Source organism: Pleuronectes platessa, chromosome 14, assembly GCF_947347685.1.
Source record: "Pleuronectes platessa chromosome 14, fPlePla1.1, whole genome shotgun sequence".
In the NCBI taxonomy this organism is placed as follows: domain Eukaryota; kingdom Metazoa; phylum Chordata; class Actinopteri; order Pleuronectiformes; family Pleuronectidae; genus Pleuronectes; species Pleuronectes platessa.
The window spans coordinates 9,806,459-9,826,034 of record NC_070639.1 but is presented as its reverse complement, the minus strand read 5'-3'; the positions used below and the strand labels follow the sequence as shown (position 1 = coordinate 9,826,034).

At 43.0% G+C, this 19,576-nt stretch overlaps 1 protein-coding gene and 1 pseudogene across 1 annotated transcript; one reads left to right on the top strand and one right to left on the bottom strand.

Moving 5' to 3' along the window:
- Positions 1 to 127: 127 nt before the first annotated feature.
- On the top strand, positions 128 to 5,904 carry asb11 (ankyrin repeat and SOCS box containing 11). The gene is made up of 7 exons (XM_053439517.1): positions 128 to 1,002; positions 1,428 to 1,507; positions 1,596 to 1,703; positions 2,497 to 2,647; positions 2,739 to 2,873; positions 4,534 to 4,722; positions 4,833 to 5,904. Exons 1-7 carry the CDS (start codon positions 909 to 911, stop codon positions 4,955 to 4,957), a joined length of 882 nt encoding a protein of 293 aa, XP_053295492.1. The 5' UTR covers positions 128 to 908; the 3' UTR covers positions 4,958 to 5,904.
- On the bottom strand, positions 5,516 to 14,836 carry LOC128455718 (gastrin-releasing peptide receptor-like; annotated as a pseudogene).
- Positions 14,837 to 19,576: the final 4,740 nt, after the last annotated feature.

Below are 19,576 nucleotides of genomic sequence, written 5' to 3'. Positions count from 1 at the left end.
GTTTGTACTCTGTTTTATTGAGGTTGCCTCCAGTTTTATCTTGCAAGGACAATACACCCAGAAAGACATTGCAGAGCCGCTTACTTAGAGTTAGTTTTACAAAAGCGCCGGCTCTTAGGAATGAGGAGTACCAGACGAAACACAAAGGATCTGTGAAACGGGAGGTGATGGTGATGGGATGGGGCCCTATTCATTGCTGACAGTTGGGATTTGCATAGCGTCATGTTTGGAGGTCGGACATTATATCACGCCTACAAAAACAGCCTTGTTATGTGAGTTGATGCAGACAGCTTAAAGTGAAAATACTGAACTTTGTCACGCGTTACATTTGCAACGATAACAAGAGCTGCAGATATGTGACCATAGAACAAATCTGTAGAGAGACGTAAAGAGCTGTGTGACTGAATCTCATCAGAATTCATTTCAGAGGACGGAGATGTGTTTTATTGTAAGTAAGTGAAAGAATATTTTGATCACACAACTTGCGATGGTAAGATACAACTGTCCCTTTAGCTGAAAATGGGCCGTCATAACAGAAAATAGTGCAAAATCACTCAAGACAGATTTGGCGAAATGAAGTACAGCACACAGCTCTTGTACCTCTCAAATATGGAGAGGGTGAAACTTATACAGGTCTTTGTTTGTCCCTCTGCTTGTAGCCGTTCACATGCCCATTTCTGAGTATTTTATTCAAGGTACGTCAGTGGAGCGCCATTCCCACAACATATTCTAATGTAGACTAAATCCATGGACTCGGATGAGGGTGGGCGGAAGGTGTTAATGTGGGGGAGGTGGCCAAGGACCCAAATAAGAAAGGGAGTAGGGCCGTCTACAGGATTGTGTATCTGACCGGCTGAGTTTGAGTCCTGGACAGTCGGGGAAAAGTCTGCTGCTATTTCATTTTCTTCATGGCTGCTGTTCAAACAGAGGTTTCCCTGTGCACAGCTTGGCAGAGGCCTTTGTACATCTATGGGGGACTGGTATGCAATCCACTGATGGCTGGTAGGTGTATTTTTATTTTCTATTTGGTCAATTCGACTCAGTTATTTTGGGGGAAATAAAGCTCACAAAACTGGTTCTGATTTCTCATTTCACGAACAATTTCACAAAACTTCCAACAATAGGTAGTTTGTCTTTGCACATATTTGCATGAAAGCAACAAATATATGTCTCTATAGTTTTTCCTGGTTCTTTCAAAGTTACATTTTTGTAAATACAAAACTGAAGATCAGCTGAAACAAAGAAACTTTGTATAGAGGTATAGAGTGTGTGTTGTTCTGGGATTTTGGTTGTTCATGGCTGGGCCGAGCCTGAAAAACAAGATAAACGTGTATTCAGACGAGGCCATCTCAACCTCACAGAGCACACCATCTGTCTGTGACGTTCTTGAAAATGGAAATTTACCGATCGTGTCCTTTGTCTCTCAGACTACTGGTCGGACAGGTCCCCTCTCCATGAGGCTGCCTACCAGGGCAGACTGCTCCACCTCAGAAGCCTCATCGCTCAGGTAAACATAACCCTGCTCTGTCTTGATATTTATGATTCAGGCTCATATGTTGAATTAAAACCCTGACCATTCTCTTAACCTCCTGCAGGGCTTCCACTTGGACACACTCACCATGGACAGAGTCTCTCCCCTGCATGAAGCTTGTCTCGGTGGACATTATGCATGTGCCAAGTTCCTGTTGGACAACGGTGCAAATGTAAGAGCGCCACCCATTTTTCAGTTGAAGGAATGAGATGACAATTGAGCTCGAGCATAAAAACTGAATACTAAACGAGGGTTTTCTTTAACCGTCATTTGAGAAATGTGTGTATTTGATGATGGACAAAATACAAAGTCTTTGTTCTGCACTTAAACAGAATGTTGACATTTATTTGGAGATTAAACAGTTAACTCAACAGGTCATCTTCCAGAATTAGTATTTTCAGTTAAACGCTTATGAATCTGCCCATGTGGCCTTTTCTCCTCTGAGAATCAATTGGATCCATGCACACATCCCACACCCAGGACTTTAGGTAGAGCTTTGCCAGTCTTATCGGCCACTCTAAGTGCTATACAGTACAAGTCACAGTCAGCCATTTAGGCACATATTCATACAGAGCTTCACTAACTGTGGGCACAGCCATCAGGGGCACTTTTTTTACCCAGGGACATTTTGGGCACCACCTACCTTCTGGTCAGTTTTCGAACCAGTTTATGCTCTAAACCACGGCTGCCGATAGAAGAAATTGGGAGTTCTGATGCATCATTGATGATCATTAAAGACATTCAGTTGGCAATCCAATATGGTGTGATACATAAGTTCTGCGTTAAATCTTCCTAAGTGAAGGTTTACTTTTATAGGTAGATGGATAGAAGTGGAAGTGTTTCTAATGTTGCATCTCCCATGTGAATGTAAGTGAGGCTATGGACTAAATAACCAACTGTGTACCAAGCAGTGATGATAATGCAGCAGTGGAATCATGTGTCTTCATTTTTCCCTCCAACCAAAGGTGAACACAGTGTCAATAGATGGGGCCACACCTCTCTTCAACTCCTGCAGCAGCGGGAGTTCTGCCTGTGTCAAGCTCATTTTGCAGCACAGTGCCCTCATCAGCGCCCCCTGTCAGCTGGCATCGCCAATACACAAGGCCGCAAAGAGAGGTGTGTATGTGTAAACATGTACTGGTGTTTAAGATTTGTCACTATGATCTGTCACTGCTCAGGCTCTAACACTGAGGCGCTTCTTCATCAGGCCACAGAGAGTGTCTGGAGCTGCTGCTGAGCTACGGAGCACACGTTGACATGGAGCTGCCAGTAGTGGGGACTCCGCTGTACGCTGCCTGCACGGCTGGGGCCGCTGTCTCCGTGGAGCTGCTGCTTCGCACAGGTACTCTCATCTGTGACCTCAGTCCAAAAAGATTTAGCAGATAAATGAACTTCTTTTAGGTGTTTCACATTCTTTGATTCACTATTGATGCTACATTTGATTTACAGGGTGCTTTAAAAGATTCGGTCAGTTACACAAGTAAAATATAATTTAAAAACACAATGCCGAGACAAGACTATTGGGAACCTGGATTTTAATTTGCAACAAATTTTACACCCTCATGGACATCACGAAATTTGTTTCTTTTGGTTTTGAACTGTCTGATGGAAATTTTGCTTTTTGTTTAACTCTGTGTTACGCCCCCTATTGGCTCGGGGTGGGACATAACAAATGCAACAGGTTTGGGGAAGTGAGGGTGCAGTCACACAGACACAATATAAGGCAAAAGAAAGTATTCATTTAAACAAAGCATCACAGGGATCAACAAGGAATCTCAGTGGCACCAAAGAAAAGAACACAAAGAAACCCCCCCCCCCCCCCTTTACAGGTGCTTAGCACCAAAAAGTACAGCGGGTGGTGCTCACTCTAACCTGGGGTATTAACAAAAGTAAACCTACGTGTGTGTGTTAGATGTAGACCCCGGAGTATCTTACCAGTCCTCATTGTCCCTGTGCGCACAACAAACAAACATTAACAAAGACAAAACAAAAGTAGGCGGCTAACAACTCAAATAATAAAGGTAAAACTAAATCAATGCACCAGCAAATATCTAAGCTCAACCAAACAAAAACCAACAGCGCTCTGCCACAGCTCCACCCAAAAAGCCTCTCCCTTCGCTAACCAAACACAAAGAACTATTTAAAGTGTAAGGGTTGATTGTAGATCTGGACCAGGTGTGGTGATTTGTTATTGGACCCAGGTGAGTTGAGCGGCCATGATGCTTCTTCCTCTGTTTCCACTTCAATGACGCTTCCTGCTGAGAGCTCCCCCTTCAGGTCCCTGCAGGCATCACCACCCACCCAAGAGGAGGAGACAAAACAACAACACAAAACAGAACACAATACATGTACACATACAGGACATAAAGAACATGGTTTGTAACACTCGGGATGGAATAAGCTTTCGAGGAACATATTTCTTAAGCAAAAGCTATATTGAAGCTCCATCGAGGAGAATAGCAATGAGCAATCCAAGTTATGTAATGTCACTAAATTCTGAAGGTAATCTTCCACGCAGGACGTAGTACAAAAAATGTACTACATGTCCAAATAATGACATTTTTCAAGGGTTCACAGCATCTATCCATACTTGTGTGTGAACACTCTGTTGGACATGAAGTCATGGGGACATTAGTCTGGTCTATACCTGGAAATGCATCAATTGTCCCTAAAGGGCACCTGTATTGTGACTGTTGACTCCAGCCAGAGACTCATCATACTGTACTGCTTATAGGGACTGTCATTGTCTCCACCCCCTTTCACAGATCAGAAAAGTGTGTGGTGTTTATGGCTCTTGTTGATGTGGCTGCAAATGATCTAATATTATTCATAGCTCCGGTTTAAGTTCCCATGTAATAATGATTCCATTATAGCCACAGATTTTCCCTCTGTATTATTACTATTTCTCATCAAAATGGTGGAGCCTGTGAGGTGTTCTTCAGTTATGTGGTGTTCTTCAGTTATCCAGGAGATAAACCCTCTGTGCGTGTGTGTGCACACAGGAGCAGACGTTCAAATAGGATGTGGACAGGACAGCCCTTTGCACGCTGCAGTTCGATTTGGAGGAGCCGACGTCGTGGACCTTCTGCTGGACTTCGGAGCTGACGTGTGTTGTAGGAACACAGAGGGAAAAACTCCCCAGGACCTGTCAGCACAAAACAGCCCACTGAGAACCAAACTACAGACAAGAGGTGTGTTGTAGAGTAGGAGGGCACTCGCATCCATACTACGCACACAACCAAACAATGATTGATTCGTTCCTTGGAATTTGTGTCAACTTTGCTCTGTCTCTTCTGCCCAGGTCCGTACGCTCTGTCTGAGCTGAGTCGGTTCTGTATTCGCAGACGTCTGGGAAGGAATCGTCTGCACAGAGTGTCCAGCCTGTTCATTCCTGGCAGTATCCAGGACTTCCTCCTCTACGAATGAAGCATCTCCAGCTTGATTGTGAATCCCGGCTCGGCCAGGTTCTTTCTGTAAGGAGTTTGCATGTTCTCTCTACATCTGTGGGTGTTTCTCCGGGTACGCCAGCTTCCACCCAAATGGCCGAAGAAAAGCAGCTTAGGTTGTTTGGCATTTCTATTTGTTTGTAGGTGTGAATGGCTGTTTGTATCTGTATATCAGCCCCGTGATCTGCAGGCGGCCTGTGAAGGGTATAACCTGCCCCTGACCCCTATCAAAGGATGGATGCGTTTAATAATTACTGATCACGAAAAGTTCAGAGATCACCTGTATTCATATTCTAGCCACTGTGATGTATATTTATACATTTAAGGAAAAAATAACTGGATGTTGAATAAATATAAAAACAAGTGAAGTGGAATTTAATTGATTTTACATATCAACACCTGTTTACAGTTGTAGGGGTGTAAAACTGCATAGGCAAAGCAGATGCATAAAATATTTTGGAGGCTCCAGGGAGTTTGGGTCAACACTGTAAAGTCTTTCTAACTGTCTGGAAAATGTGGCATGGTGGTGTGGAGAGAATAGAGCTCAACAAGGGCTGTTATCCCCGCCAGGTCTCTGCAAAAGTCAAGAGGGTGGGAGCCACATTAGCCGGCCCTCAGCTAGCATAACACATGTGAACGAACATCCAAATGGTTTATAATCAAAGTCGAATTGTTGCTGGTGCAGATGTATGAAATGTATATATATTTTGTGACTATTGATTATAATACACAATGGTCCACTTTGACAGTGTTGCAGGAGTGCAATACTAGATCTACACTTTGATATTGCAATACAGGTTTTTACAGAATGTGCAAACCCCTGTTTTCACTGAGGGTAAATTTGTATTTTGTCAAAAGCATTGCACGAAATAATAGCAAGCCATCAGTGTCTTTATTAAAATTAATAAATTGTGATATGCTGCAGAAGAGTTGTACAATGTGTTTTAATTTTCTGGGTGAGCATAATATAAGAAACATCTCACGCATGCTTTTGTAGAGTTTTCAACTGTCAAAGGTTTTTATCAATAACAGGAAGATGTTTGTATGAAATGTGTTTATTCAATTTGCTGTAAATTTTCTCCCAAGAACATTTTTACAAAACAATGCATTTGAGCACAACATCAGTAAGAGATAAGGAACTGAGGAGTGAACTTAATTTAGTGGCAGGGGTTGCTCAGAGAGAATTGACTTTCCATTCTCAAATGCCAACCTCAAAGGTCTCCTCCGCAGAGACCTGAACATCTTTTTTGAGCTGATCTCACTTGACGTTTCTTAACCTACACAGCAAGAGTTCTAAACGAGTCATATTCAGTGCTATGATGTATTTGTCTTTATTTGAACTGTGTATGTGTGTAAATGGTTTTCCTACTGCTTGTGTCTAAATGCAGTGGTTAATTCTTTACCTTTGAGGCTATATTACCTTTCATTGACGTCTCCATCCCCTACACAAGGACCTTTGAAGGTGCTGTACCCCCAGTTCACGAATGATTCAAGAACTTGGCTGTTGACATTTTCGTTGAAGCCAAAGATCCCAGTGGGTGTACACGGAGGGTCCAGGCTATACACAAAGAGAAGGTCCTCAAAAGGCAAAAGATAACATAAAGATTGGAGACAATGATGAACAAGAATGTTTATAAAGATGGATGCTGTCTCTCCACTTCCTCCCACTGTCCAGCAATGAAGACAAAATATCCTGGATACGAAGTCTTCCATCTTGAACATCTAGAGCAGGAGTATCGGGGGTTGGAACCGTGAACACACATCATTGTAATGAGTACTGCCTAAAATGACTCAAACCATCTTTGAGAAAAATGTGATAAACGTGTAGTTTGACTTTTAAGTTTGGGCCATTCCTATTCGTTTCGATAGGGGAGGGGGGATGTATTGTTTATACTGCAGCCAGCAATCAGGGAGCGAGGGAGAGGCTTTGGCTTTTCTTTTTTGGAGCTGTCAGTGAAACCGGAGGAAGGTAGAGTTTAATATTAATATATAATATACTATTTTGAAATAAGAATATTAAAAAAACAAAAGCAAATGCCTCTATACTGAAAGAAACTTGTGATTAAGGTGTTAAAAATCTAGTAACTAATTCCAAACACAGATGTAATTTACAATAAACATATTTGATAACGGACCTCATTTATATGTATATAGTATATTTCTGTGCTTGAATTTATTGGTGTGGATGCTAAAAAGGCCGTTACTCCTGCATACTTCAACTGGTTTTAACCATTCAACTTTCCAAATCCCCGGCTCATTAAGGACATGTCTGCATTTCTTCCTGTAACAATTTGTTTTATCAATTTTGACATTTTTGGATAATTAATTCAAATATTTAGTTCTTCTTTTTTGGGTCTATTGGCGGGTGGCAACCAACAATGTGACCCCAGTTTGGTTTAAGTGCAGATCTGGTAAGTTTATGAAAACCACGGTGTTCTCATACGGTGGTTATGTTCGTCCTTGCACTACTCTGGTGGTTCAACCGCCTGGGAGACGAGCAGCATAGTTGCTTGTTGAATTGTTTGCTGAAGCTTTTACTCATCAGGTAAAGAGCAAACGGGTTCACACAGGAGTTGGTGAAAGCCAAGATGCGAGCACACACGCTAGCAATGAAGTGGCCCAGCGACGTGTCCACCTGGTCATAGTTGAAGGAGCGGTACAGGTAGATCACGTGACTGGGCAGCCAGCAGACGGCAAACAAGCCAACAAACACCAGCACCGTTTTGGCCAATCGCTTCCTGGACCTGATCTGAAATGAGAGAGAAATGACTTTTATAAACAAAACTGTATAAGATAAATTATGTGCATATGGAATGTTTTAACCATGATATTTGTGTTTGTTATTACTTAATTGTCTTTTTGTCCATTCAAAAATAAGATACAAGTCTTTTTTGTTTAAAAAAAAAGCAGCGTAAAAACAATATTTTTTAGTTTTATATCTATGTCTTGAGAGGAAATACACTTAACGCTCTGAGAGACTGTTTGGATTTTCTGTCGGACACTTCAGATCAGGAACACTACTGTGTTTTCCTTGTATTCGTGATCTGTTTGGTTGTTCACGCTCAATTTTCGTTTTCCTTATATTTTCTTCCTTGTTTTTTTTTTTCTTAATAAATTATCCTTCACCAAACCAGCTGCAGTGTCCTCTGTGGAAACCTGTAACAACCAGCAGTGTCCAAGTGTAGAAATAGTCCTGAATTTTACAGCCAACAAAATGGCAAAATAGTTTTAGGCTCAAGTTTGTTTGTAGTTTTAGGAATTAGACAATAACAGGTAGGCTACTATGAAATGTTTTATCTTTCGGTAGAACCAGGCCTGTGGTTTCCATTAGTTTCAGTATCCAACTTCTAATCTGACTCTCAAAAGAGAAAGCCTATTTCCCAAAATATCAAACCAAGTATATTTGGAACTTAATAGATTTGAATTATTTCCTGTTATGGTTCATGCAAAGACTATGTAAGCAAAACAAACTCCTCACAGAGACCTGTTTCTGGAGGTGAAGGTGTCCTTCAGCTGGGATATCCACAGAGCTTCTGAGCAGGCTGCGAGCGATGAAGCAGTAGTAGACAGATATGATGAAGAGTGGGACGATGTAGAAGATGAGGAAGGAGGCGGTGGAGTGGATCTGCGGGTGCAGCTTCCTGGCGTGAGGGTAGGGCGCACAGGTCATGAACGTCTCATTGGTTTGGCTGGTGGTGAAGGCGTGCAGGTCAGAGAAGACAGCTTCAGGAATCGCCAGAGTCAAAGAGAGCAGCCAAATCACCCCCACTCGTAAACAGATGCTGGACCTGTGGATGTCCAGCGGCTTGACGATGGCTTTGTACCTATAGGACGAGGACAAATTTGTGGCTAACTGTTGTAACCTGTGCATGGGAAAGAAGCTTCAACTTCAACAAAATTCGTAATAACCTAAAAGCTAACTGAGCAGGGGAAGAGTAGACATTGGACATTGAGCCGGTGGAGGCCATTAGCCTTAGAATTAAGTATTAGTCCATCGTAGATCATGACAGTGAATGGCAATCCTAATGGTGAATTGTTATGGTGGAAAGTGATAGTGGATAGTGATGTTTAAATTATTAACAAAATAAATGTAGTGTAACTTTATTGATTTAACATATCAAAATCTGTAGGGAAGATGTATGAAAACGTTTATTTTTCAGTCGATATTGATATAATACACAATGGTCCACCGTGACAGTGTTGCAGGAGTGCAATACTAGATCTACACTTTAATATTGTAATACAGGTTCTTATACAATTTGCAAACCTCTGTATTCATTGAGAGTAAATTTCTATTATGTAAAAAGCATTGTGAGAAATAACAGCATGCCATCAGTGTCTATATTAAAAGGAATGAATTGTGATGTGCTGCAGAAGAGTTGTCCAATGTGTTTAAATTATCTGTGTGTGCATAATATAAGAAGCATAACCTCTCATGTGTGCTTGTGTAGAGCTTTCAATTGTCACAGGATTTTATCAAGAACAGAAGGATGTTTGAATGACATGAGTTATTTCAATGTGCTCTAAATGTTCACTCACAGTGATGGTGAAACTGGGGTGTGTTGAGAACCTGATTGATTTATTGACATGCTTTGTTTCTAAAACTGTGCTCGGGCAAGACTTTTTTTACAAAAAAAAAATTTTGAGCACAAAATCAGCAAGAGATATGGATCTGAGGAACTGAGGAGTGGACTTTATTTCATTGCTGGTGTTGCTAAGAGACAATTAAATTCCAATTCTCAAATGCCAACCTCAAAGGTCTCCTCTGCAGAGACCTAAAAATCTAGTTTAAGCTGATCACATTTGACGTTTCTTAACCTAAACAGCAAGAGATGTAATTGTTTTTATTTGTACTGTGTGTGTGCGAGTGTGTGTGTGTGTGTGTGTGTTTGTGTGTGCGTGTGTGTGTTTGTGTGTGTCTGTGTGTGTATGTATGTTTACCTAAATGTTTGAGGGCCAATTTTGGTTCAATACCACCATTGTCAGGACATGCAAACGTCCAATAGCTTTCTTGGATTAAACAGCTGTTACACTGTTTACCCCTGAAACTCGAGCAGTGTTTTGTGGACTCAAATACTTCGCTCACCACTAAGGGTGAGTAGATAATGAGTGAATTTTCATTTTTTGGTGAACTATCCTTTTAATTACACCAAGGTTTGCTTTTCATGTGATATGTATGAATAATAATGAGCTCATGTATGTTTCTATCTTTTAGACTTGTGAACCAGTCCCGTTAAGTGCCACTGAGTACACACAGCTCCTGGCAACTGTGAAGGGCCTCAGAGATTCCTTCTATAAAGGCAGGGCTATGATTAAGTCTGTGAAGGTTGGGCTCACTTGCATGAAAGCGAACAAAGCAAGCTAAAGGTGGAGCTGAAAACTACCCAGGGGCTCCTTGCAAGAGTGACTGAGAAAAGACGTGCACACACCAAAGCCCACATCAGCTACCTGACTGAGCTTGCTCAAAAGGAGAACGAGCTGAAGAGCAGTGAGCTACTGTGGAGCACAAAAGTGCAGTCTCTTGAGGAGGAAAATAGGTATCTCCAGGAGCAGGCTTACCTGCTGAAAAGCCGACAGAGCCAGCTTGAGGAGGAGCTGAAACAAACACATCAGCTTCTCAAGAGAGAGACTGAGAAAAGCCAGGAACCCCCGATGGCCCTCGTAGACTGCATGACTGAGCTTGATAAAAAGGAGGAGCTCCAGGTGGAGCTTGATAACGTGAACCTGTGCCAGAAGCAGGCTCAGAATGAGGAAGTGTGCATCACAACGGTGCAGAGGTGGAGATGGAGAGCACACTGCACACAGAAGATTTAATAGAGCGCAAAATGCTCACAGAAGAGTTAATAGAGAGCAAGCTGGCCACAGAAGAGTTAACAGATAGCAAACTGCACACAGAAGAGTTAATAGAGAGCAAGCTGGCCACAGAAGAGTTAATAGAGAGCAAAATGTTCACAGAAGAGTTAATAGAGAGCAAGCTGGCCACAGAATATTCAATAGAGAGCAAAATGCTCACAGAAGATTCAATAGAGAGCAAGCTGCACACAGAAGATTCACTGGTGAGAAAGCTGCACACAGAAATTTTGATGGAGAACAAGCTGCACACAGAGGAGTCGATGGAGATGAAAAGCAGGAAGCAACCCAGAAAAAGAAGAAGGTGAAAGAAGGTCCAAGAGTTAACAGAGAGCAAACTGCACACGAGTTAATAGAGAGCTAAATGCTTACAGAAGAGTTAACAAAGAGCAAACTGCACACAGAAGAGTTAATAGAGAGCAAAATGCTCACAGAAGAGTTAACCGATAGCAAACTGCACACAGACGAGTTAATAGAGAGCAAGCTGGCCACAGAAGAGTTTACAGAGAGCAAACTGCACACAGAAGAGTTAATAGAGAGCAAAATGCTCACAGATCAGTTAACAGATAGCAAACTGCACACAGAAGAGTTAATAGAGAGCAAGCTGGCCACAGAAGAGTTAACAGAGAGCAAACTGCACACAGAAGAGTTAATAGAGAGCAAAATGTTCACAGAAGAGTTAATAGAGAGCAAGCTGGCCACAGAAGAGTTAACAGATAGCAAACTGCACACAGAGGAATTGATTGAGAGCAAACTGCACTCAGAAGATTCAGGGGTGAGAAAGCTGCACACAGAGGAGTCGATGGAGGTGAAAAGCAGGAAGCAACCCAGAAAAAGAAGGAGGCGAAAGAAGATCTGAGAGTTAATAGAGAGCAAAATGCTCACAGAAGATTCAATAGAGAGCAAGCTGCACACAGAAGATTCAGGGGTGAGAAAGCTGCACACAGAAATTTTGATGGAGAACAAGCTGCACACAGAGGAGTCGATGGAGATGAAAAGCAGGAAGCAACCCAGAAAAAGAAGAAGGTGAAAGAAGGTCCAAGAGTTAACAGAGAGCAAACTGCACACGAGTTAATAGAGAGCTAAATGCTTACAGAAGAGTTAACAAAGAGCAAACTGCACACAGAAGAGTTAATAGAGAGCAAAATGCTCACAGAAGAGTTAACCGATAGCAAACTGCACACAGACGAGTTAATAGAGAGCAAGCTGGCCACAGAAGAGTTAACAGAGAGCAAACTGCACACAGAAGAGTTAATAGAGAGCAAAATGTTCACAGAAGAGTTAACCGATAGCAAACTGCACACAGACGAGTTAATAGAGAGCAAGCTGGCCACAGAAGAGTTAACAGAGAGCAAACTGCACACAGAAGAGTTAATAGAGAGCAAAATGCTCACAGATCAGTTAACAGATAGCAAACTGCACACAGAAGAGTTAATAGAGAGCAAGCTGGCCACAGAAGAGTTAACAGAGAGCAAACTGCACACAGAAGAGTTAATAGAGAGCAAAATGTTCACAGAAGAGTTAATAGAGAGCAAGCTGGCCACAGAAGAGTTAACAGATAGCAAACTGCACACAGAGGAATTGATTGAGAGCAAACTGCACTCAGAAGATTCAGGGGTGAGAAAGCTGCACACAGAGGAGTCGATGGAGGTGAAAAGCAGGAAGCAACCCAGAAAAAGAAGGAGGCGAAAGAAGATCTGAGAGTTAATAGAGAGCAAAATGCTAACAGATGATTCGATTGAGAGCAAACTGCCCACAGAAGATTAATAGAGAGGAAGCTGCTCACAGAAGATTCTAGGGCTTTTTCTTTTATCACATCATATTTTTTAAAGAACATGTGCAACAATGATCTGTATCTACTAACAAAAAATAAGTATTTTGCTACAGTCAGCTTCCCTCTTCTATTAGTGCTTTTGTCTTCCGACCAACAGTTATTCTTTTCTTATGAGCAAATTCTTACTGCATCGCTTATATTGTTTGTTTTCTGTGTGGGGAAGTAATTGAGTGAAAAATGATATTGTTCATGTAACTGTGTAGCAATTTGAATAAACATTGACACACCTCTCCATTTATGTTAGTCTTTTCTCTTTTGTGGATGTGCTCTGTTACACACATCAGTTTAGACTTCGATCCACCATGAGAGAGGAATCGTTCACATGTGTCTCTCTCTGAGGTTTCTACGTTAATACGTTTTTTGATAGTTTTCCTCTCTCTTGTTGAGGGTCATGGACAGAGGATGTGGCACCTTGTTAAGACCTATGAGACGAATTGTTATTTGTAATTATGGGCTGTACAAATAGCATTTGATCATTTTTTTGTTTAGTTTGTTTCTTTCCTTCCATTTTCTGATGTACACATAGTGAACTGAATATTCTTACCCATTGCTTCTCGAGATTGGGCCATTTTTCTGAGGCGAATTAATCACCAATTCCTACCATGCAGTTTTACTCTGTATTTACCTTCACCTCTGCCGTTTCTATTCAGCACTGAGCCTGCCAGGGTGAGAAGTATTCTGCACATCACTGCCTTTCTGGAGACAGGAGCAGGAAACAGGCGAGAGGAGAACGACTGTCTGATTCTGTCTCCGGAGTAAGTGGTCTGAATTCATCCTAACAAGGATTTCTCTCTCTCTCTCTCTCTCTCTCTCTCTCTCTCTCTCTCTCTCTCTCTCTCTCTCTCTCTCTCTCTTTCTCTCTCTTCTCTGCTCTTACAGTAAGTTGTGCCAGACTATGTTTCCGAGGTGCCTGCTGGAAAGATCTTACAAAAAAATCTGATGTGCTGTCTGACAACTTTTCTATAATAAATTATTAATTCCTCCAAATTTAGAAAAAAACTAAAGTTAGTTGGCTGCATTTAACTTGATGACTGTTGAAATCGTTCCAACTAAACCTCCCCAATGTCACCGGGTACGTGGACATGTGTGAGTTAGCAATTGTAATATAGAGGATCATGAAAAAGTTTGAATGATTTGTAAAATGACGGAATCTGATGCTTCCTGTTCTGATGCAATGTCAAAATAATAGATATAAATCAAAGTTATGCTTTGGGGTTGTAGGCTCCCCTGCAGGGCACACAGGGTGCATGTGTACTATTTGTAGCAGTGGGGTCTGTGGTCATGATAATGCATCCAGGATGATGCTGAGACTATCTCAGACCAAATCCACCAAATTAAAACCAAATTCTCTCCAGGCATTGGATTCCACAGTGAACTCATTGAAAGAATTTCTCATTCCTAATACAATTTGATGACTTTTTCATCTTTGCGAAATTTTATCCTGTTCATTAAAAACGTGATATTACCCAGTGCAAGCTTCAGATTACATTGTATCACTGATGATTGGAACAAAAGACAATCATGTTATTCTGTTTTCTTCTGCGTGGATTTCATTTATTTTTAAAAACCCATATGTTTGAGGTGTGAATCGAGAATAAATTTTTTGGGGGGGTAAATTCAAATCAAACTTTTTAAAACAAGCCCGTCATTTGTTGTCCTACCGATCAGCGGCGAGAGCAGTGAGGGTGAACACGGAGACTCCCACCGAGGTGAGCTGGATGAACGGGATCAGTTTGCATCCAACGCGGCCAAAGAGCCACTCATCCACCAGGTAGCGGCTGGCGTCCACCGGGGCGCAGGTCACCAGCAGCAGCAGGTCCCCCAGAGCCAGACTGGACAGGAACAAGTTGGGCACCGTCCGCATTGACTTCACCAACAAACATGTCCTCATTAAAGTGACATTTCCGACCAGACCCACGATGATGATGATCCCATAGACGGCGGCGATTACGATGCCGGGGAGCCAGATGTTGTACCGGTGCTGCTCGGTGGAGTCCACAGACACTCTGGACACATTCAGAAACACTCGACCCCTGAGGTCCTCGGGGTCTGTGAGAAATGAGTCGTCCAGAGACATAGCAGTGAGGGGGATGAGGTGTCCAGCGGGAAAGTCTGGTGTCTCCGCATGGTGACTGGCTTTTCAACTATACGCCCTCCTGCCGGCGCGTGCGTCATTTTACGCGATCAGGTCTGACAAGATTGCAGGGGAGTGGAATAATTGGTTCGACCGGCTTGAACATACTTTTTTTTTCTTTCAAGGTTGCAAAAAGCATATTCCACGTGAATTGCTCAAATGATCTGCAGTGGATCTAGTTCAGGAGGGAACACACACTCAAGAGGAGAAGAGTTGCTTCTGTCACCGCTCAGAGGGGAATTACCGGTCAAACCAATATTTTTCATTTTCAAAATGACTGCAGTCTCCATGCAGTTTCCAAATATGTTATGACTGTGTGATTAAATGCAGAGCAGGAGTCAGTGAACCATTTTGAAGAAAGTGAATTGCAAATTGGGGTGTAGTTGGTGGTGGCTGGGCTGGAGGAGGGTTGGGGTTTGAGTTTTGCTTAAGAAACGGTGAAAAAGAGCAGGTGGTATCAGAGCAGGATGAACGGCCGAAGCTGGGAAACAGTAAATCCAACAGGCCGGCTCCAAGGTGAACAGGAGTCATGGATGTTGTTGGCACAATCTGAATAGAAGCATTTGAATCTTGGCCGTGTAATGCTCATTATGTGACTGAGCAATGTTGTGGTGTCTGGATGAAAGAGACTATGGTTTTATGTTATGGTGCATGTAAAGCAGTGGATCCCAAACTTTTTACAGTCCCGTACCCCTTCAGACATTCGATCTCCAGCTAATTACCCCCCGCAGAACGTGCGATAGGACACGAAAGATGGTGAGCTATGCAAAACGCACACCAAATATTTCCCCGAGTACCCCCTGAACCACTTTGCGTACCCCTGGGGGTACACGTACCCCAGTTTGGGAACCAATGATGTAAAGCATTGCTTATTTGGTCAGCTGCAGGAAGGTTAAATGGCAAGAGAAGAGAACCTGGAAGCCTTGCCCAGCAGATGCACACAAATACACGCACACACACACACACACACACACACACACACACACACACACACACACACGCACACACACACACACACACACACGCACACACACAAACACACGCACACACACACACACACACACACAAACAGAACGTCAGGAGAGAGCTATGGCCTGTACCCTGACCACATCTCATGCTGAAGTCATAATGTGATGTTATTTTATGTGCTTCAGATGGCTCCAACTGGGTCCCATAATCATTTTCTAATATAAATGGTAATTTAGTTTTTTTGTATCAAGACTTTAGATAAGACAGACGAAAAATGGGCTTCTTGAAGCATGACTTGAGCAATTTTCTCCGACATCTGAGAACTTTACTCCAAATTGACTAAACATTTTTTCAAAGAACAAAATAGCCGCAGAGTTACTAATTCTCAGAAGTCATTCCCCACCAAATGTGTATAGTTAGTTTTCGACCATTTGTGTAAAAACCGAGGGCGGAAACGGCCGCCAACCAGGAACGTGAATGAGAGAGAAACCGATACAGATTCCACCGTCGGCTTTTTTGAGTCATAAACAGATGGACCCAATTATGTTTTTCAGAGCTGCAACTTCTTCTTTTCTTCTTTGATGTAAAGGCAGCCCTCCCCCCACCCCCCAACACACACTCACCATCTCTTTCTATCCATTACCCTCACACAATGTCTTTCCATTTCATAAAAGTTTTTTTTAATTTGCATATCTTTTAGCTTTATTTTTGTTTTTTATGAAAACAGTTGCCCTTTTGCAGTCAAAAACGTAATTAGTCGTAGATTCATGAGACGACCTTTATTCGCACGTCCATATCTACCTGGCATTTGTCCTATAGCTCAATTCCTTTCAACTTATTTCCAATCAAAATATGATTCAAAGCATTTCACACACATCTTGGCTTAGATAACTACTTGAATCATCATGGAAATGGCACGTAGAGGGATAACGCTGTAGCAAACATGGCCGACCCGCAAATCTCTGAATATTAAATACTTCGGCTACTATAAAATGGAGCAGTGCAGGGGTTGAGGATGATTTCCAGCGGTCAAATAAAACTTAAAAGTAAATAGAAAGAGTGAACATGTCCCCCTAACTGTTTTTAAGGATTTTGTATCTTCTAAGACGGTGATCTCCAGGCTTTTACTTCAGCCACCTCCAGCTCTTCACCTTGTTTTGGGGTCTCTTTGCCTTTAGTCTGGTCCCAGCCAGTGGAACGCAGCTCAGGTAGACTCAGAGGTGAACGTGTCAGCCAAAGAGCTTTTGAGGATTTTCAACCTCTTCACCCTGAACAGCTTTTTGGACGATTCTGTCATATGTTTTGATCATTGTTTTCCTGATCCTGTGCACATCATATGGATCTGTATACCTCTCCATCCATCCTTTTGCTTTTGTAAATCCCTGTGTCCTCGTTCCACTGGCAGCCATATACAGCATGGACATAACCAGCACATGTTTGACAGGTTAGGCTTTGGGTCAAGAGCTGTTCCTTATTTTTCTCCACAATTTCCCATTTCATCAATTTTCAACATGACCTCGACTTCTTTCTATTTGTATTTCATTTGAACTGCCCTTTCTGTTTTTGAGGTTCACCAGCATCTCGTGGTGACTCATCTGAGGTCATGGTCACACAGTTTTCTCCTGCTGGGAAGTTGTACAACGTTCATTAACACATATGGTTTTGGCCCACAATACTGGCTCACCTTCATCTTCTGAAAGACCTGAGTTTACCTATTTTATAAAACCCAACTACATTAGACATCTCTCTCAAACTTCCATAACAGGATTACGGAATATCCAAGAGTCCAATTACTTTGAACCCTTGAAATTATGTCACCGTGTGTTGCAGGGGTTTTAGTTCTTCAGCACCACGGACAGCAGCCGGCTAAACTGAGGTCCTCGGCCGCCACCTGCTGGTACAGATGAGGAGTTGCCTGACTCATGCAAGGGTATACAGTCCATCATCATCATTATCGATAACAACATGTAGTTTATGTTGGTGGCACTTTATTGTAAATAAAATGATGACACTGAGTAATAGATTACAGTAGAGGAGGGCCCTTGCTGGGAACACAAGGGCCCTGTTCTCAGTGGTCAACAACACACTGCGCCCCCCAGATTCCCTTCCCCCACACTTCTACTCTACTGACCACTGTAACGCCCTGATGTCCTTTTTTAACACAAAAATAGCTACTATCCACCAGCAACTGACCTCTCACATGTCTAGTTGTCCACCCCCTCTAGTTCTCCACTCCCCTCTCTCTCTACCACTTTCATGCTTCCAACTCCCCTCTCCCTCCGAATTATCAGATGCCATCCGGAAATCCAAAACATCCACCTGCCAACTTGACCCCCTACCATCCTCCCTGGTTATAGCCTCCCTCCCCTCTCTACTGCCCCTGCTAACTGCCATTATCCATTCTTCCATGACCTCTGGTTCTGTCCCATCGTCTCTTAAATCTGCTGCAGTGACACCGACGCTGAAAAAACCTGGTTCAGACCCCAACAACTTCAATAACCTTCGTCCCATCTCCAAACTGCCATTTCTCTCAAAAATCCTGGAAAAGGAAGTGGCATCACAGGTCTATGCTCATCTCTCCAACAATAACCTCTATGAACAGTTCCAATCCGGTTTTCGCCCACGCCACAGCACAGAAACAGCCCTTCACAAATGACCTCCTGATGGCAGCTGACTCCGGACTATTATCCATCCTCATCCTCCTCGACCTGAGCGCGGCTTTTGACACCATATCCCACTCCACCCTCCTTGACAGACTAGCCTCCATTGGCATAACTGACACACCCCTAGACTGGTTCCGCTCATATCTCCATGGCCGTACTCAGTTCATCCAGTTAAAATCATTCACATCCCACCCATCCCCCCTCTCCTCTGGTGTTCCCCAGGGCTCGGTCCTTGGCCCTATCTTATTCATCATCTACCTCCTCCCACTTGGACTGATCTTCCGTAAATTCAACATTCATTTCCACTGTTACGCGGACGACACTCAGCTCTACGTTTCCTCCAAACCCACTTCCACCTTCCCACCCTCCTCCCTCTGTGCCTGTTTAAACGAAATCAAATCCAGGTTTTCCTCCAATTTCCTGAAATTAAACAGTGAAAAAACGGAGGCAGTCCTCATTGGCTCCAAACACACCCTCACCAAACAGCCCAGTTTCACCCTCACCATAGACAACACCTTGGTCTCCCCCTCTCCCCAGGTTAAGAGCTTGGGTGTCGTCCTCGACAGCACCCTATCATTTCATACCCACATCAACAACACTATCCGGTCTGCCTACTTCCACATCCGCAATATCAACCGACTCCGCCCCTCACTCACTCCCAACACCGCCGCAATCCTGGTTCACTCCCTTGTCACTTCCCGCCTGGATTACTGCAATTCCCTTCTCTTTGGTCTCCCACACAAACTCCTCCATAAACTTCAACTGGTACAGAATGCTGCTGCCCGTATCGTCACTAGAACACCATCCATCAGTCACATCACCCCCGTTCTACATCAACTTCACTGGCTTCCTATTAAACACCGCATTGACTATAAAATCCTCCTCCATACATTTAAGGCCATCCATAACCTCGCTCCTCCTTACCTTTCAGCCCTCCTCCATATCAATGCCCCTACCCGGTCGCTCAGGTCTGCTTCCTCCATCAGCCTGACCGTCCCCCAAGTCCATCGGTCCACCATGGGACCTAGAGCCTTCAGCCACTCTGCCCCTCACCTCTGGAACTCCCTCCCCCCTGACATCAGGAACATTGACCCAAATTCACTCACTCTTTTTAAATCTTGCATTAAAACCCACCTGTTTAGGCAGGCA